This window comes from Scylla paramamosain, unplaced genomic scaffold (assembly GCF_035594125.1).
Source record: "Scylla paramamosain isolate STU-SP2022 unplaced genomic scaffold, ASM3559412v1 Contig52, whole genome shotgun sequence".
NCBI classification, from domain to species: Eukaryota; Metazoa; Arthropoda; class Malacostraca; order Decapoda; family Portunidae; genus Scylla; species Scylla paramamosain.
In genome coordinates, this window is record NW_026973717.1 from 92501 (window position 1) to 112500 (window position 20000).

The window sequence follows — 20000 nt, forward strand, 5'->3', positions numbered from 1 at the left end:
GTGCTGTGGTGGTGGTGGTGGTGGTGGTGGTGGTGGTGGTGGTGGTGGTGGTGGTGGTGGTGGTGGTGGTGGTGGTGGTGGTGGTGGTGGTGGTGGTGGCGGTGGTCATGGTGGTGGTGGTGGTGGCGGTGGTCATGGTGGTGGTGGTGGTCATGGTGGTCATGGTGGTGGTAGCCTGTCGGAATAAAAGCAACATTAGTAATTTTCATGTACCAGTAATGTAAGTAATGTACCAGTAAATATATCAATAAATGAAAGAATGTTAATAATTGTGGAGGTGAAGAGAGACACAGGTGTTACGGCTCAGTTCTGACTAGTCTTGCTGTTGTGTCTAGGGGTGAGTAAGCCCTGGTGTTGGTCTTATTGATGCTGGGCTGGGCTGCTTGTGGCCTCAACCTGCTGGGTGATGGGCTGGTTCAGGCGCTGACTCACCCACTAATCAGCCCCGGTCATGTGTGAAGTATTGCTGCAGTTATTAATATTTGTGATGAAATCTGAAACTGTTCCTGAGATCACCAGGTACGGGAACACACAGGGGCCACGTGGCTACACTTGTGAGGTGTAATACATTAATACTTCACATTAAGGCAAGAACAATGTGAAGATGTGCTCAGTACGCCACGTTTGTCAAGGATACAATGCTCAAGACACAATGAACATCACACAGAGACTGGCTGTGTTGTTAAGGAGCTGCCATGCTGTGCTGTGCTGTGCTGTGCTGCCTTGCCTCTCAACCTGTACACTCATATTTAAAGCAGTGAGGTGCAGTTTACACCCTTGCTGTGTGCTGTGTCTCAGTGTGTGCCCAGCCCATCCACAAGGATAGCCAGGGTGCTGGACAGACAGGGCACACATGAGGCTGTGCCACCTGTCCAGCAGCCCAGTAATGCAAGAACAGGGGAGGCAGGGTAAACTCTGGAACTCCCTGCCTGCTTCTGTATTTCCACCTTCCTATGACTTGAATTCCTTCAAGAGGGAGATTTCAAGACACTTATTCATCAATTTTTGACCACTGCTTTGACACTTTTATGGCACTGGCATTTCAGTGGGCATATTTTCTTATTGGATTTTTGTTGCCCTTGGCCAGTGTCACTCCTACATAAAATTGAAAAAAAAAAAAACTGACCTAAGCGTGGTGACACAGAGGTACCAGCAAGTGACCTCAGGAAGATGAAAAAGTAATGGAGGTCATCTATTTCACCAATCACAATGACATGAAGGCTAGGGACACCACAGGGCCAAGACACCACCACCAACACCACGCCGCCCTTCACGCGTCACCCAGGCCGACAGGTTGGCGGCCCAGCGCGTTGGCCTCACAACAACGAGAAGTCAACAACAGGGCTTACCTCTATTTGGGAATGAACTGAATTAACCTGTGTTCACGTCTGCCTGGCATTCTCAACATCATTATTGCAATGCTGAATAACCCAACCTGGATGGATAAGTGGATAGGTGGATAGGTGGTGGGCGGGCGGGCTGGCGGGCTGGCTGGCTGGCTAGGCGGGCAAGTGGAAGGTAACGAAATTTGAAGTGCATTTTTACGATTCTAGTTTCACATCAACACAATTCCATTACTAACAGGAGAGACACTCTTGAGAACCCATTAAGGCATCTGTGGTCTTGGAAAACAGCCCTGAGGGCTTAGCGTGCGTCTGTATGTCCGCCACAATCTCTACCGTAAATATTCACCACCATTACTACCTCGCCCACAACATTCGACTGCCACAATTTCATTTATCGTTCTTCCAGTCTCTCTACTGTAATTACTAGCCACGCCACCACCACCACCGCTACTCCACACACTCACAATACTATGGTCATGCTAAAAATCCATAACTCACCTTTAGTTTCACCGTAAAACACACAAAACTACTCCCGGAAAGAGCGTTACAGCCCGTCTCTCAAGCTTCTCAGCGTCTATTTTGTCAACATTGAATTTGGGCATCTTTTTGTTTGCTATTTGTTATTTATACTATTTCTCAGTGGTTTCTAGTTTGAAAATTAATCTGTGTACTTTATTGGATCTATCTACGTGTTGTTTTATTTTGTTTACTTATAATACTTGATAATTACATTTCTTTGCTAGTATTTATCTATTTCCTAGCTATTTTTCATTGGCTTCTAGTTTTATAAATACTATGTAGTTTATTTAATATGCCTGCTTGTTGTTTTCTTTTATTTTTTTTCATTTTTGTATATGACAAACATTTGAAAAGGCATTCACTATTTTCAGTCTTATTATGTTTTTTTTTTTCTAATCCTTACATGCTGCTATGAAATACTTAGAGATATCACATACATCATTATTATGTTTACGTGTCATTTCATTGTTTTCATTGGTGGTGATGGTGGTTGTTGTTTTTCCTTTTCTTTTTCTTGATTCCTTTTCTTCTTCCTCTTTTTTTCCTTTGCTTCTTTTTCTTCTGATTTTTCTCTCCTCTTCTACTTCCCTTAATTTTTACTTTCCTCCTCTCTCTTCTTACTTAAATTCTTGTTCTTTTCCTTCCTCTCTCTCTCTTAATCTTAATGTTTTTGTGATATCCCTCTTCTAATACTGGTTTCCTCTGAATTAATCTCACAAACTAAGCAATATTCACCCACAACAGGTCCAGCCCAAGGAAGGAGGGGGGGCCACGCAAACCAGAGACTACCGACAGCTTCCAAGACTACCAGGAGTCTGTAAATGATGCATGGGACTGTGGTGATGACGAATTCTGCGTCATATCAGGTAACGGTGTTGCAGTGGTGTCATGTGCAGGTGCTAAGGAGTGCTGGTAGACTGTTATGAGTAGATATTGGTATGTACGGTTACTGGGGAGAGAAAGCTATTGGTAGATATAGCACAGTAATCTCGACACGCGCACACACAGACGTTAAAATCTCGACTCGGATGGTGCAGTCGGCCGCCCTCAGTGTCATCAACAGCCACCGGTCGGGTCAGCTGCTGGCAAACTCACCCTCCCAGAGCCTGCCAGAGCTGCACCCCCCCCCACCATCATCACCTTCACCACCACCACCACCACCACCAGCCTCCACACGCCTCCCACTCTCCGCCACTGCAGCAGGAGGTCGTGGACGAGATGCCGGCTTACAGCTTGCACTGTTCCTCCCCTGGTGTGTGTGTGTGTGTGTGTGTGTGTGTGTGTGTGTGTGTGTGTGTGTGTGTGTGTGTGTGTGTGTGTGTGTGTGTGTGTGTGTGTGTGTGTGTGTGTGTGTGTGTGTGTACAGGACTTCCAGGTATTGATTTAACAGAGATTGTGTGAAACAGAATCTATTAACATATAGTATCAGGTAAAATGACACACTGATTACTGTCCTAATGTGTGTCCTAACTCATAATATTTTTTTGTATTATTTTTTGTACTATTGGGTACTATTAAAGGCTTGTACTAACTCAATATTATTGTAATCCATTCTTTTCAATCATCAAGCCTTAGGGAAGTGAGAGAGACAGATTTATTTATTCATTTATACAAGCCAGTGCTAGAGTAACATAATATATATATATATATATATATATATATATATATATATATATATATATATATATATATATATATATATATATATATATATATATATATTATATATATATATAAATATATATATATATATATATATATATATATATATATATATATATATATATATATATATATATATATATATATATATATATATATATATATATATATATATATATATATATATAAAGGCCTACTAAGGTCCCTTTAGGTCAAAGGTCATCCTTGAAATACTGATTAACTCTTGTATTAGGGAGGTGGACAGAATAGTGGTGAAATATTGAGAATACTGGTGAACTCTTGTATTAGTGAGGTGGACAGAATAGTGGTGAAAGATTGAGAATACTGGTTAAATGTTGTATTAGTGAGGTGGATAGATTAGTGGTGAAATATTGAGAATGCTGGATAACTCTTGTATTAGGTGGATGGTGGTGATGGTGATGGTTGTTGTTGTTGTTGCTGCAGTCAGAAGCCATGATATTTATTCAATTTGTTTACTTGGGTTTGCACACAGAAGGTAAAAAGAAGCAAAAAATTAAATCATGCTAAAAAACACAAAAGAAAAAAGAAGTAAAAGAAAGAAAGAAAGAAAAAAATGAACAAAATTAAAAAGAAGAGCTTAAAAATCAAAGGTAGCTTTTGTTGTTGACCGAAAAAGATAAATAAATAAATAAACAAATAAAAATGCATCCAGATTTCAGGCTTTCGTTATTATTATTGCTGTTGTTGTTGTTATTATTAATGTAGGTGTGGAGGGCAGTCTGCCACTCTCCAGACTTGACCCCTCCGCTGCCGTGACCCCCAGGACCCTGTCAACACTTCCGGTAACAGCAGCAGCAGTACTAGTAATAGTAGCAACAGTATTAGAAGAAGAGGAAGAAGTAGTAGTAGTAGTAGTAGTAGTAGTAGTAGTAGTAGTAGTAGTAGTAGTAGTAGTAGTAGTAGTCCTCCCTCTCCCATTGGCCTGTTATATTTAGTCTGTCCACCACCTCTCTCTCTCTCTTGCTGGTTATAGTAATAGTAGTAGTAGTAGTCCTCCCTCTCCCATTGGCCTTATACATTGAAGCAAGATAATACATAGCTGTGTTGCCTCATATGATGTACAGAGGGTGTACATGGCAGTGTATGTATGTGTTGTGGCTTATACAATGCTCTAATACACTAAAGCATGATGATAAATACCGCTTTATTGCCTTGTATGAAGTATTGATGTGTCAACAGTGTTCTTGCATCCCATCTGTCTTGTGTTGGCCTGGTTCACCTCTGCAATACAAAAGAAATTATTATTAGTATTACTGATGCTAGTAGTAGTAGAAATAGTAGTAGTAGTAGTAGTAGTAGTAGTAGTAGTAGTAGTAGTAGTAGTAGTAGTAGTAGTAGTAGTAGTAGAAGTAGTAGTAGTAGTACTAATGATTTATCCATCTATGTTTTAAATGTTTTTTTTAATTATTGTGATGTCATAATGCTTTCTCTCCTTCTCTATCTAACCCTCTCTCTCTCTCTCTCTCTCTCTCTCTCTCTCTCTCTCTCTCACATTCTCTCTCTCCCCGCAGACAGTGAGCGCGACATGGTAAGGACAGAGAAGTTCCTGGAGGTGATCAACGCAGCCAACACTTCCCTGCCGGAGCTGCGGAAACTGTCTTGGTCTGGCATTCCCTCACAAGTCCGTGCTGTGGCTTGGAGGTAATTAAATGTATGTATGTATGTGTGTATGTATGTGTGTGTGTTAGGTAGTACTAGTGAAGTTATGAATGTTTTTGTTTGTCTGTTAATTTTTAGTAATATAAAAAAAAAAAAAAAAACACATTAATTTCTCTCTCTCTCTCTCTCTCAGGGCTACCTCCCAGCAAACTCAGAGAGATGAGAGGACACGCTGCGAAGGAAACGAGAGGAATAATGGAGTTTTGTGGACCAGTACTATGGCACGAGGCACGAGGATATCCACCAAGATACCTTTAGACAGGTGTGTGTGTGTGTGTGTGTGTGTGTGTGTGTTGATAATCTTCCTTTCCTGTTTTTTTTTCTTTCAATATTTTTTTCTCTCTCTTTTTCTTTATTTTCTATGTGTGTGTATATCAGTTTAAAAGCTTCATTCTCCTGTCATAGGAATATTTGTCACCTGGTGTATCTTTTCAGTCATTCTTTTATATACTGACTAAGATCTCTATCCTTGTAATATAGAGACCACAAAAGCAAGTATTCTCCTCTCTACTGATCTCATCTAACCTAACCTAACATAACCTTAGCAAACCAAACCTAACCAAACCAAACCAAACTTAACCTAACCAAACCTAACTTAACCTAACCAAACTTAACCTAACCCAACCTAACCAAACCAAACTTAACCTAACCCAACCTAACCAAACCAAACTTAACTTAACCAAACTTAACTTAACCTAACCTAACCGAATTTAACCTAACTTAACCTAACCTAACCAAACTTAACTTAACCTAACCTAACCAAACCTAACTTAACCTAACCTAACCAAACTTAACCTAACCTAACCTAACCAAACTTAACATAACCTAACCAAACTTAACCTAGTCTCACCAAACCCACGTCTCTCCACAGATTCACATTGACATCCCACGCATGTCTCCCCTGATTCCGTTGTTCCAACAAACAATCGTACAAGAAATGTTTGAGCGCATTCTGTACATCTGGGCCATCCGTCACCCTGCCTCAGGTTACGTGCAGGGGATCAACAACCTTGTCACACCCTTCTTCATCGTCTTCCTTCATGAGGTGGTTCCTAAAGGTGAGGTTTTCAATGTCTTTTCCTACTTTGGGATTTAGATTAAGTTCTTGTCTTGTAAGGGCCTATTCTGTAATGCTCTGCTTTCTTGTTCCTTCTCTCCCATCTAGACTTTTCCAGAGTCACAGAGGGATAATTAGCTGTGTTCTCAAGAGTGTTTCTCCTGTTCATAATGTAGAACTCTTGTTAATCTGTTACCACAATTTTAAAAACACTTAAAAATGCTTTGCTCATTTATCAAGACTGTTTTTCAAGGTCAAGGAGATGATTAGCCAGTTTTCAAGAGTGCTTCTCCTGTTAATAATGTACAAGTCTTGTTAATCTGTCACTAGAATCATGAAAAACACACTTAAAAACATGTACAGCTTCATCTAGAGCCTTTTTGAAAACAGAGGAAGTACAGCACAGAAGTGTTTCAAAATATGGTACCAAATATCTATCAGTTTATCTATCCATCAGTTTATTTTGTTAGAAGAGAGAAGATTATAGTATTACCTAACCTATCCATCCATCAATCTATCAATCTATCTATCTATCAATCAATCTATTAGCAAAGAAGACACTAGGCATTCAAAAAGATTACTTTATTGCCAAACCTAACCTATCCATGCATCCGTTCACCAATCAGAGGAGAGCCTGGACACATACGAGGTGGAGAAGATTGAAGCGGAGCAGCGGGCGGTGGTGGAGGCAGACAGCTTCTGGTGTATGTCAAAGCTGCTGGATGGAATACAAGACAACTACACTTTTGCACAGCCAGGCATTCAAAGCAAAGTGCAACAGCTCGGCGAACTTATGAAGAGTATAGTGTGTGTGTGTGTGTGTGTGTGTGTGTGTGTGTGTGTGTGTGTGTGTGTGTGTGTGTGTGTGTGTGTGTGTGTGTTTCTCAGTTATTCTTGTGTTCTCTTAAGTATCCAGCCTCTCTTTGTCTCTGTAGTAATCTGGTTGTGTGTGTGTGTGTGTGTGTGTGTGTGTGTGTGTGTGTGTGTGTGTGTGTGTGTGTGTGTGTGTGTGTGTGTGTGTGTGTGTGTGTGTGTGTGTGTGTGTGTGTGTGTGTGTGTGTGTGCGCGTGCGTGTGTGTGTGCATGTGTGTGTGTGTGTTTCTCAGTTATTCTTGTGCTCTCTGAAATATCCAGCCTCTCTTTGTCTCTGTAGTAATCTGGTTGTGTGTGTGTGTGTGTGTGTGTGTGTGTGTGTGTGTGTGTGTGTGTGTGTGTGTGTGTGTGTGTGTGTGTGTGTGTGTGTGTGTGTGTGTGTGTGTGTGCAACTTAATCCTAACTCAATCCATCTTTCCACAGTCAATCTCCACCAGCACTTGGCCAGACATGAGATAGACTACCTTCAATTTTCCTTCCGATGGTTCAACAACTTGCTAATGAGGGAGATGCCCCTAGGCTGCACCGTCAGGCTCTGGGACACACTGCACGCTGAACCTGACGGCTTCTCCCACTTCGTGCTCTATGTGTGTGCTGCGTTCCTCACCTACTTCTCCCAGCACCTCATGAACCAGAGGGATTTCCAGGTGTGTGTGTGTGTGTGTGTGTGTGTGTGTGTGTGTGTGTGTGTGTGTGTGTGTGTGTGTGTGTGTGTGTTGTGTTCCTCAGCTATTTTTGCCAGCACCTCATGAACCAGAGAGGGACTTTCAAGTGAGGGTTTTTTTATGTAGGAAGGACACTGGCCAAGGGTAACAAAAATCCATTAAAAAAATATGCCCACTGAAATGCCAGTCCCATAAAAGGGTCAAAGCAGTGGTCAAAACTTGATGAATAAGTGTCTTGAAACCTCCCTCTTGAAAGAATTCAAGTCATAGGAAGGTAGAAATACAGAAGCAGGCAGGGAGTTCCAGAGTTTACCAGAGAAAGGGATGAATGACTGGTTCCGAGGGTCAATGACTGACTGACTTCCGAGGGTCTAGGCCAGCGAGTGTGTGAAGGCTGTGCTTATTTATCATTCTGTATGAAGTGAGCAGTCGCACACCTTTCCTTCTCCTAACCTAACCTAACACCAACAGTGACTAATACTGCTACTACATATCTGAAGGCTATACATAAATCTTTCCTCCTAACCTAACCTAACTTAACCTCCCCTGCCCCACATTGAAACTATTCCCTACCACTAGAGTCCAGTGGAGTTCACCTAACTAAACCTAACTAATCTAACATAAGGTCACTCCCACAGGGCTTAATGCTGCTGCTTCAGAATCTGCCAACATCCTCTTGGTCAGACACGGAGATCAGTCTGCTGGTGGCCGAGGCATTCAGGTTGAAGTACACATTTGCTGATGCGCCAAACCACCTCCAGACACCTCAGAAGTGATGCCACACCCAGCACAACAGTGGAGCAACACCAGGAAACCATAGAAACAAACAGAATCCACCAAATGTCACCAAAATAGCCAAAACCTACTGAAAATTAATGGGGAACGCAAGGAAATATTTAAAACGCAGGAAATTAATGGGTTTTACCAGAAAAATGCCCAGAACGTACCAGATATTAGTGAGAAACGAGAGAATATAATTTTAAACAGCAGGTGTTACCAAGAATAATACCCAGAATGCACCAGAAAATATAAGCAAAAAATAGAAACAAGAAAACACCAGAGAAATTAACAAGAAAATGTTCATAAAAAAAAATACCTTAGAAAATTTAATTAAAAGCATCATACCATATAAAAAAAAACAAGAAATATTAAAAAAACACAATAATAAACACTAAAACACCCAGAATACTGAAAAAAAACATCAATAAACACCACAAAACACCAGGAAATGCCAGGTACAAGGGTGCTGGAGTGAGTGGTATTAGTGTTTTGTGAGAGATGACGAGGTGAGGGGAGAATTGTGAAAAAAGTGTGAGGTGGAGCCAGATTGTGCCGTGTTACCCAGTACAGACACGATTCACAGCTCCACACAACACTGGTAGCCTCACCCGCAACTGTGACTGTGTGTGTGTGCGTGTGTATGTGTGCGTGTGTTTCATACTGCTGAGGAACAGATGAGTTCTGCATTTGGAAACTTACTTATGAATTTACATATAATGATACCACAGATAGTATTATAGTTGACTGGATAGAACCAGCAGACAAGAGGCATCAAATCTTTCATAATCTGCCTAAAGTAACTAAAAATATGTCCAGAAACATAAGCTGAAACAAATTTAGTTAAAATGAGAAATAAGAGGTGAATTAAAACATAATCCTTCTCAGAGAAATAGTTTGTCTTATGTTTTTCACTGCTATGTGTACTTGCAATTATCTTTCATTGCTCAGGAATCCTGAGCAATGAAAGATAATTGCAACTAACCTTGCTTCCCCAAAATGCAGATAAACCTTTAAAATTTACCATCAGCATTATAAATTTAGTTGCATATATCCACTGTTCAAATTACAATAAGACCAATTTAATGAGATTGAATGTTGTGTTTGGAGTTTTATTTAAAATATCAGTTTTTTTCTTTAATTTGTAGTTAATGTTTTTAAATGCTTGGCAAGTCTCTCTCTCTCTCTCTCCCCACACACACCTCCAGGGGCTTCCTCAAGATTGAAAGATTAACTATTTACCCACAAAAAGACCTCTCAGACCCTCCTCAAGCTCCCAGGACCCCCTTTGAAGGGGTCTAATACCCCTACCCACTAATACACACATATATATCACAAGAGAACAGTGAGCCAGTAATAACAAAATTGACACATACCTTCTGTGTCCTCTGCAAAGGTCTCCCTCACTCTGAATGTCCGAGGCAACGTCACCTCTTCCTGCCAGAGTTCTGTTACCAACATAGTCATCTGGAAGGCAAAAAAGAGATGAATAATATAACCCTGGGGGCCACCACTAAATCTGCTATTAACATATCTATATTATTTCTTTTTAATCTCCTGACCTAACTAAACTAACCTTCTTTCCCCAAAATGCAGATAAACCTTTAAAATTTACCATCAGCATTATAAATTTAGTTGCATATATCCACTGTTCAAATTACAATAAGACCGATTTAATGAGATTTAATTTTGTGTTTTAAGTTTTATTTAAAATATGTTTTTTTTTCTCTAATTTGTAGTTAACATTTTTAAATGCTTGGCAAGTCTCTCTCTCTCTCTCTCCCCACACACCTCCAGGGGCTTCCTCAAGATTGAAAGATTAACTATTTACCCACAAGAAGACCTCTCACACCCTCCTCAAGCTCCATGGATCCCTTAGAAGACCTCCACACCCACAAGACCCCAACACACCTCCACGGGCTTCCTCAAGATTGAAAGATTAACTATTTACCCACAAGAAGACCTCTCAGACCTTCCTCAAGCTCCCAGGATCCCTTAGAAGACCCCCACACACCCCCAGCGGCTTACCTCAGGGGAGAACGGGTCATGTTGATTGTGTTTCTCTGCAGTGACGACAGAGTGGTTGTTGACTTGGGTGTGGTGGGCAGGCTGGCTGGTACGCTTTTCCTGTAAGATATAGGGGCTGTTAGTGGTAGTACTAGTAGTAGTAGTAGTAGTAGTAGTAGTAGTAGTAGTAGTAGTAGTAGTAGTAGTAGTAGTAGTAGTAGTAGTAGTAGTAGTAGTGGTAGTGTGTCTAGAAGTGTTTGAGGATATTTTGGTGTGTTTTGAAGGAGTTTGTATGTTGTAATGTGTTTTTAATGTGTTGTTGTGTGTTTGCAGATGTGTTGGGGTGTTTAAGGGGTGGGCAGACTGGTGGTGCCTTCCCCCAGCAAGTTACAGAGGCTATTAACATAAGAGTAGAAGATAAGGCAAGTCACAAGCAAGCCACCCACAAAATGAGTCCTGCCTTAAGATTACTACCCTCCCATAAACCACTCGGTAAACACACACACACACACACACACACACACACACACACATACACACCTGTTGGACATAGCAAGGTGACAGTCAGTTCTTGTCAGTATCTTGAAATCAGCAGTGTTGCATTGAGAACCCTTTGAGTCTGGAAGAAAAACAAACTCATTAATTAGACTTCCACCATTGCTGACAACTTCATACTAATTACAGACACACAGAACAAGATAACAGTGTCAGTTTATGGTGTGCGGGTGTCCCCTAGGACACCCGCACACCTTCAGGACCCCCACACACCTCCAGGGGCTTCCTCAACATTGAAAGATTAACTATTTACCCACAAAAAGACTTCTCAGACCCTCCTCAAGCTCACAGGACCCCCTTAGAAGACCCCCACACCCACAAGACCCACACACCTCCACAGGCCACCTCAGGATAGAAGGATTAAATATTCACCCACAATAACACCTCGCAGACCCTCCCCAAGCTCCCAGGACCCCTTAGAAGATCCCCAGACACCCCTAGGACCCGCACACACCCCCAGGAGCTTACCTTAGGGGAGAACGGGTCATGTTGATTGTGTTTTTCTGCAGTGACGACAGAGTGGTTGTTGACTTGGGTGTGGTGGGCAGGCTGGCTGGTACGCTTTTCCTGTAAGATATAGGGGCTGTTAGTAGTAGTAGTAGTAGTAGTAGTAGTAGTAGTAGTAGTAGTAGTAGTAGTAGTAGTAGTAGTAGTAGTAGGAAAGGGAGGAGGAGTGATGATATTGGTAAAAGAGGATATTGTTGTTGAGGAAGTGGAATATGGTGATGGAATGGTGGAAACTTTGAGTATTGTGATTAAGATCAAAGGAAGTGAAAAAAGGAAAGTTATCATGACTTATGTATCACCAAAAACTAATGCATGGGAGACCAGTAGATATAAAACTATGCAACTAAAAACAAGAAATAGCATAGAGGAAATGATAAGGAAAAGTGACAAAGTGTTCTTAGTAGGTGACTTCAACACTAAAGAAATTAACTGGGAGGAGATGGAAGTGATAGAAAATGTTGGGTTGTGGAGAGAACTTAGGCACACACACACACACACACACACACACACACACACACACACCTTACCAATTTGAAAAAGAAAAGAGGAGAAAAAAAAAAAAGAGATCAGGGGAGAAGAGGAAGGAAACAAAAGACAAGAGCAAGTGTAGATAGCCCTAATTAGATACAATGTTGTGTGTGTGAGTGTGTATTTCCCCAGTTTTGACATACAGGAAAAGAATAGTGCTTGTACTGACACATATTTATATCCAGTAATGTCCTGTTTGGCTTTCAAGTGTTTAATATTCCTAATGTGGACTACTTTGTATCCAAGGTGTTCAATCCAAGTTTCAGCGTTGCTATGAGAAAAATTGTATTCATTGATATCTTTCATATGAACAGTCATTTGAATTTCTTGCTGTATCTTGTATCTCTTGAATCACAAAAAAAAAGAAAAAAAAAAAAAAATATATATATATATATATATATATATATATATATATATATATATATATATATATATATATATATATATATATATATATATATATATATATATATATATATATATATATATATATATATATATATATATATATATATATATATATATATATATATATATATAAAATCTGTCATCTTGGAATTTCTTTGATGCCTTGGATATTATATGATTTCCCCTTTTCATGTATTTATTTATTTATTTATTTTATTATTTTACGTATTTATTTATTTGTTTATTTATTTATTTATTTTTTGCTAATCTTTCTTCACTATCTTGGTTGATGCTCTTCATATTCTGTTTATGTTCCTTATGGTCTCTCTCAGTATGATGACCATATGATTGTTGAATATTCCAGTTTTGGATGGATCATGGAAATTGTTTCATCTAACTGAATGTCGTTCTTATAAGAACATAACATAAGAAATAAGGGAAGCTGCAAGAAGCGACCAGGCTTACACGTGGCAGTCCCTGATCATTTTCCTTGGCTTATGTCTTTCCTCTGAACCTGTTTTTAAGTGTGTCTGATGATAAGTTATCTTGAAACATTATTCCTAATTCTTTTCACATTCTTAATCTGTGGATTTGTTAATTTCTTATCAGGTAATTTCCTGTCTGTGTCATACTACTCTTGCCAAATTCTGTCTGCACTTTTTGACATTATTATTATTTTTATTATTATTGTTATTATTGTTCAGACATTTAGACAACTTGGAGGGGGAGGTAGGAGGAAAACACAGGTGTATGGAGTTGAGTTTATTCCTGACCAGTTTTGCCTACAGCTTCTTCAGCTGAAGAAGCTGTAGGAAACTGGTCGGGAGTAAACTCAACTCCATACACCTGTGTTTTTCTCCTACCTCCCGTATATATATATATATATATATATATATATATATATATATATATATATATATATATATATATATATATATATATATATATATATTCATCTAATCTTTTCTTGATATTTATGATATTTAATAATCCCTTGTTAAAACCACTTATAAGTTTGAAGACATGAATCAGGCCACTTCACACATTCCATGATTCTAAAGAGAGCAAATTGAGTGGTCTGGATTTGTTACTCTATAATTAAGCTGTCTTACCAATCTGAAAACCTCAGTCATGTTGTCTTACCCTTCATCTCTTGGTAAAATTCATACTCAGATCATTGATTTTCATTCAACATACTTTTGCATTTCAGTGAAATTATATAAGCGAGAGAGAGAGAGAGAGAGAGAGAGAGAGAGAGAGAGAGAGAGAGAGAGAGAGAGAGAGAGAGAGAGAGAGAGAGAGAGAGAGAGAGAGAGAGAGAGAGAGAGAGAGAGAGAGAGAGAGAGAGAGAGAGAGAGAGAGAGAGAGAGAGAGAGAGAGAGAGAGAGAGAGAGAGAGAGAGAGAGAGAGAGAGAGAGAGAGAGAGAGAGAGAGAGAGAGAGAGAGAGAGAGAGAGAGAGAGAGAGAGAGAGAGAGAGACAATAAACACTTACTCCATTTCATTGGCTTTTTCAGAGAAGACTCTCAAAATGAACTCTCCTTCTTCATTAGGCTCAAAGGTGGATGGCACAATGCAGTAAGTGCCAGGGGGCAGCTTGAAGCGACAAGACACCTCCCTCGTGTTGATGAAGGATGGGGAACGAGCCACTGAGGCAGAATACTTGAAGAAGTTCAGATCTAAAGGCCGAGGAACACCATCTGGGTCTCGTAACTGTAGAGTGAAAATGTGAATATATGTAAGTTTAGCTAGTTACTGATGCCTGCTATTTATCACTCCTTCAAAGGCGTCGGCATGTTGGAAGAATCTCGACTTTGTTGTCTTTGCACATTGCAGTCCTCTCTCTCTATGATATTCTAATGATATGGCCTTCCATTTCACAGGAAGATATTTTTCACACCAGCAGCATTTAAGGCTATGTCTGACTATCATCATATTGCCATGTATAACAAATCATAATGATGTGGTCATGAGGAAAGAAATGATGAAAATAATGAGGTGAGTGCTAAGCATTTTAAATATGAATACAAAGCAGAGGGATATGACAAAAAGACAAGGTTTGATCCACAGGAAGAAGAAGAAGAAGAAGAAGAAGAAGAAGAGAGAGAGAGAGAGAGAGAGAGAGAGAGAGAGAGAGAGAGAGAGAGAGAGAGAGAGAGAGAGAGAGAGAGAGAGAGAGAGAGAGAGAGAGAGAGAGAGAGAGAGAGAGAGAGAGAGAGAGAGAGAGAGAGAGAGAGAGAGAGAGAGAATGAAGTTATACATTACACATGTGAATTTCTTCCACAACTACAGAAGTCTTGACTTACATAATAAATTGCAAAGCCAATAGTAAGGCACTCTAAGCCAAGCTTCCTCTGTGAACGGCGATTCTTCTGCATCAGTGCCACAATCACTGTACACTTGTTGTCATCATCATCATCAACCTCAGTCAAAGTGATTCTGTACTGAGGATTGTGCCAGAATGTATCTGTTGACAAACAAGTCACACAAGTAAATCCAAAAGTTTAATCATGCAAGAGGTTCCTTGACATAAGCACTAACAGGTCTCAGATATGTAGATACATAGTGGGTGAAGTTGTGGTAAGATCTATGGGACAACAAGAAACTAACATTCTCAGATATGTACACTATCAAGTATTTCTTCAGTGAAAATGGGCATAATAACTAATAAAACAACACAAACCAATGGCCGTTAGACTCACCAAGGAAATTCCTACATCCGCCAGATGAGGAGCCCCTGATCCAGGCTCCCTCAAACACACTCATCTCCCACTTGTGCTGCACGGAGCCGATGATGTCCTCGTCCTCCAGGGAGTCTGGGTTGAGGTTGGTCATCTCCAGCATGGTGAAGTTGGTCAAGAAGTCCTGAGTAAGTTATGAATTAGAAACAATATGGGAATCTTTCTCTCTTTTTCTTTCTCTTGCCATCTTACATAGTAAAACACACTATCTATCTGTTTGTGTGTAGGTGTGTCTGCTTTTCACAGAAAAACCATTGAACTGACTGTGATGAAATTTGGACTGATACTTGATCCAGGGAGTGACATAGGTTATGTCTTAACTACTTTCAACCCAAAACTGTTAGGTTATTCAATTTTATCTTGACGACACCAGGTCATTCTGCTAGTATGAATAAAATCCTTGGGAAAACCTTTATTAACAGCACAGCCTAAACTTTTCTGCATGGTCAAGAAAGGTACTGAAGAAATATTTCTATCACATGAAAATATGCTTGTTGAAACTCTTAATCAGTACATATCAATTCTGTTTGCCTAATTTAAAAAATCCTTCTTACTTTTTCCTTCAACTTATTCTTCACCTTACACTACAAATACATTTTGAATCTATGTTGTCAATTTAAAAGCATTATTAATTTCTAATGGAACAAGTGTTCACATTTACATAATATGATAAAAATATGTATGTAGTTTCGTGAAGACATCAAACAAATACTGTACAATAAAGAAGGTTCTAAATACTGTAACAATAAAAAAATTATTAGTTTCCAAGAGGCAGAGTATTATCACTAACCTTGAAAGACATCCAAAACTCCCCATCATGTTTAAAGGTGAGACCCATCTCTTCTTTCTCCTCAGGAGGAATGAACTGCCATTCTTGACTCTTGTCACTCCAGGGGCCAACCCACTCTGCTTCATTGCCCCAAGGGTTACGGATGCGCACCAGAGGGATCTTGCCTGACACCCTTGGAGTCTGGATGTCACAATACTTGATGCGAGTGATGGAGTAAGCATGACCACGCACCAGACCATTGTCACAGCGTGCCTCCACCACATTGGGGTCAGGCTGTAGGAGAAAAAGGGGAAAATATATTTTATTGAGAGATATTTGAGGACACGTATTTATATAACTGCAGTATAATTATGTGTGTGTGTGTGTGTGTGTGTGTGTGTGTGTGTGTGTGTGTGTGTGTGTGTGTGTGTGTGTGTGTGTGTGTGTGTGTGTGTGTGTGTGTGTGTGTGTGTGTGTGTGTGTGTGTATTCAAAAGTGTACATGCAAATAGCCTTTCACACAAATGCACACTCACACACACACACACACACACACACACAAATCTCTCTCTCTCTCTCTCTCTCTCTCTCTCTCTCTCTCTCTCTCTCTCTCTCTCTCTCTCTTATAATGTCAACAAAAGTTCCTATAATGTGCTTATTATTATTATTATTTTTTATTATTATTATTTATCCATTTATTTATTTATTTATTTATCTATTTACTTATTCATTATTTTTCTAGGTAATGTAAAAATTTATTATGAATTGTACAGTTAATCATGAGAGAGAGAGAGAGAGAGAGAGAGAGAGAGAGAGAGAGAGAGAGAGAGAGAGAGAGAGAGAGAGAGAGAGAGAGAGAGAGAGAGAGAGAGAGAGAGAGAGAGAGTTTGTGTGTATGTATGTACGTATGTATGTTAGATATTATATTATTGTTATTACTAGGATCTTCCAGACCCACCTCAGGATAGAAGGATTAAATATTTACCCACAATAACACCTTGCAGACCCCCCCAAGCTCCCAGGACCCCTTGGGAGACCCCCAGACACCCACAGGACCCCCACACACTCCCAGGGGCTTACCTCAGGGGAGAACAGGTCATGTTGATTGTGTTTTTCTGCAATGACGACAGAGTGGTTGTTGACTTGGGTGTGGTGGGCAGGCTGGCTGGTACGCTTTAACTGTAAGATATAGGGGCTGTTAGTAGTAGTAGTAGTAGTAGTAGTAGTAGTAGTAGTAGTAGTAGTAGTAGTAGTAGTAGTAGTAGTAGTAGTAGTAGTAGTAGTAGTAGTAGTAGTAGTGGTGGTGGTAGTGGTGGTGTGTCTAGAAGTGTTTGAGGATATTATGGTGTGTTTTGAAGGAGTTTGTATGTTGTAATGTGTTTTTAATGTGTTGTTGTGTGTTTGCAGGTGTGTTGGGGTGTTTAAGGGGTTGTTCCAGAGTGTTTTTTTTTAATTATGAATTACCGGTGGACACTGTTCATTAGTTTGTTAGCTTTGTGTGATAGGTAAAGTCACTCTTGGTGAGTTTCTGTGGTTTTCAGGTGAATGTCAAAGATGAAGGTATAAAAATATGTATATTTAGATATATGTACAGAGTTGTGGAGAAAGGGTGTGGCGTGTATGGGGCAACGGATGTCCTCTGTGTGGTGCAGCGCTACACCCTGGCAAGACACTGGTCCTAGCCTCATTGCCACCTGGTGGAAAGGAACAGTCTTGTGGAGCATTGTATTACACCCCAGGTTAGGCATAGCACAGCTGGCCACATACCTACACAGCAAGGCCCCACAGCATACATTAGTTCACCACAGCCCCTTCATAATGAGACTGTCCAATAGTTAATGCAAAAAATTGATAAGTAAAAGAAATCCTTCATATGTATATCATGTACATTTTGCTTACCCCCTGCCCCTTTAAAATAAGACTGTTCCCTTCAAAATAAATAGATGAAATAACTAAATAAGCCTTAACAATTCCTCTTACTCACTTCAGAGGTGAGCCGGCAATTCCCCGAGGAGTTCCGACCGGAGCCACACGTGTCCTCTTCTCTTTCTCTTGTTGATACCTCCTCCTCCTCCTCCTCCTCCTCCTCCTCCTCCTCCTCCTCCTCCTCCTCCTCCTCCTGCTGGTGGTGTTGCTGGTGGAAGAACATAGTGGAGGCAGGGGAGGGGGAAGGGGAGTAGAGGGTGGTGTACACATACCCAGGGTAACTGAACATCCCTGTGGGGGGGTTGGTGGGGGTTGTTGCTCCCCCCTGGTTGGCCACCACGACCCCCCCTGGGATGGCTGCCACTTGGTTGTAAGCTATGGGGGGTGGGGGGAGAGGGAGGTTAAATTAGGTCATCATTATTATTTTTGAATCAGTAATAATAATGATACTACTACTATTACTACTACTACTACTACTACTACTACTACTACTACTACTACTACTACTACTGTTATTGCTGTTATCAACCCATCTATTTATTTTTTCATTCAATAATCCACAAATTGTTATCCTACTACTACTACTAATACTACTACTACTACTTACCATATTGCTGTGGGGAAGGCTGTGTGTATATAACTGCAGTGCTGGGAGCTGTGAAGGTGTAGTGGGTGTAGCCTGGGTACAACTTCAATGCAGTGAAGGGGGGCGGCGACCCTGGAGGGGGAGGGGAGAGTAGCTCCCATCCTTGTCTCCTGTGTACTGCTGAGAGAGAGAGAGAGGGTGAAAGAGTGAGAATTTGGAGTGATTTTGAGTGTAAGAGAGAGAGAGAGAGAGAGAGAGAGAGAGAGAGAGAGAGAGAGAGAGAGAGAGAGAGAGAGAGAGAGAGAGAGAGAGAGAGAGAGAGAGAGAGAGAGAGAGAGAGAGAGAGAGAGAGAGAGAGAGAGAGAGAGAGAGAGAGAGAATCATTATCTGTACATTTGTGTCACGTGTATATTTTAGCTATATAAAGTGATGAGGTCTGTGTGTGTGTGTGTGTGTGTGTGTGTGTGTGTGTGTGTGTGTGTGTGTGTGTGTGTGTGTGTGTGTGTGTGTGTGTGTGTGTGTGTGTGTGTGTGTGTGTGTGTGTGTGTGTGTGTGTGTGAACCTTTTTACTCACTGACACAATCCCCTCCAGAGACATTTTTCCTTCATTCAAATAAGCCGTAGTAATTTCATTTCACTAAGCTAAAATAAAAATAGTAAAACATGAACTAATCTCCAGCATCCATCCCTTCTTTGAACTATAAGTGGTATGTGTCCTTTGAAAATACCATTAACTTGTATCTTTTTATTCAGCTTGGGCAGCTACAACAGCCAGATTTGTACACCAACTCTCTCCTTCTCTCATCTCTTTCTCTCTCAGCATTCGTCTCCCCACTTACCTCATCTCTTCCTCCTCTCATCCTTCTCTCTCTCATCATTCTGACCTTCATTTATTTTTGTCTATGCATGTTTTCTCATTTTTGCATGCACTAACTCATTCTCTGTATGTGTATGTTGGTTAAGTTTGGTTAAGTGTTAAATAAAGAATGGTATTTTATATTAATTTCAATCTATTTATCCACTTATTATCTGTATTTTTAAGATACATGTAGCATTTGAACTGTAAACCTTTCTAACTGTCTATCTCCTGCACACCCAGCTTGTCAACACCCCTGTGCCTGCAAACGGGTCACTGAACATTAAATAAACTTGTCCGAGTCCCCTACATACACACAAGTGGCTGGCCAGACAATGCATCAACTCAAACAATGGATAAACAGTGGGAATGTGCTGGTCTGAGCCCCCAAAACACACTAGTGCCTGGCCAGACACTGCATAGGCACAGATGGGGGGCTGGTTTGGCCTGACAGCACCCTCCAGTGTTCATGTAAACTCAGACTACCATTTGTAATTCTATTTTGGGGAGCCACACCTCA

At 40.4% G+C, this 20000-nt stretch overlaps 3 protein-coding genes across 3 annotated transcripts in view; 1 reads left to right on the forward strand and 2 right to left on the reverse strand.

The window, feature by feature from the left end:
* Positions 1 to 144: 144 nt before the first annotated feature.
* Positions 145 to 20000, reverse strand: part of LOC135098256 (calpain-A-like) — a 20085-nt gene continuing 229 nt past the window's right edge. Inside the window, exons 2-14 of the mRNA XM_064000521.1 lie at positions 19702 to 19742; positions 18646 to 18804; positions 18097 to 18413; positions 17193 to 17291; positions 16135 to 16407; positions 15306 to 15468; positions 14910 to 15070; positions 14099 to 14316; positions 11631 to 11729; positions 11148 to 11226; positions 10629 to 10727; positions 4710 to 4790; positions 145 to 175 (exon numbers count right to left, since the gene is read on the reverse strand). Coding sequence (XP_063856591.1) covers positions 11196 to 11226; positions 11631 to 11729; positions 14099 to 14316; positions 14910 to 15070; positions 15306 to 15468; positions 16135 to 16407; positions 17193 to 17291; positions 18097 to 18413; positions 18646 to 18804; positions 19702 to 19742 — 1561 coding nt within the window. The 3' untranslated portion in view covers positions 145 to 175; positions 4710 to 4790; positions 10629 to 10727; positions 11148 to 11195. The remainder of the gene's footprint in view (positions 176 to 4709; positions 4791 to 10628; positions 10728 to 11147; positions 11227 to 11630; positions 11730 to 14098; positions 14317 to 14909; positions 15071 to 15305; positions 15469 to 16134; positions 16408 to 17192; positions 17292 to 18096; positions 18414 to 18645; positions 18805 to 19701; positions 19743 to 20000) is intronic.
* Positions 5095 to 8599, forward strand: LOC135098255 (TBC1 domain family member 22B-like). Its single transcript, XM_064000520.1, has 5 exons — positions 5095 to 5190; positions 6103 to 6286; positions 6912 to 7094; positions 7582 to 7805; positions 8462 to 8599. Exons 1-5 carry the CDS (start codon positions 5095 to 5097, stop codon positions 8597 to 8599), a joined length of 825 nt encoding a protein of 274 aa, XP_063856590.1.
* The window catches only part of LOC135098257 (uncharacterized), a 5574-nt gene continuing 4270 nt past the window's right edge, over positions 18697 to 20000 (reverse strand). The window contains exon 7 of the mRNA XM_064000522.1: positions 18697 to 18804. The gene's annotated coding sequence lies outside the window, so the exon portion shown is untranslated. The remainder of the gene's footprint in view (positions 18805 to 20000) is intronic.

Excerpts from the sequence above, each read along its gene's own strand:
- LOC135098255 (XM_064000520.1), top strand. The coding sequence starts at position 5,095 with ATGGTAAGGACAGAGAAGTTCCTGGAGGTGATCAACGCAGCCAACACT. Across the intron at positions 5,191-6,102 it reads GGTCTGGCATTCCCTCACAA|CACATTGACATCCCACGCAT; the intron begins GTCCGTGCTGTG and ends TCTCCACAGATT. Across the intron at positions 7,095-7,581 it reads ACTTATGAAGAGTATAGTGT|TCAATCTCCACCAGCACTTG; the intron begins GTGTGTGTGTGT and ends ATCTTTCCACAG.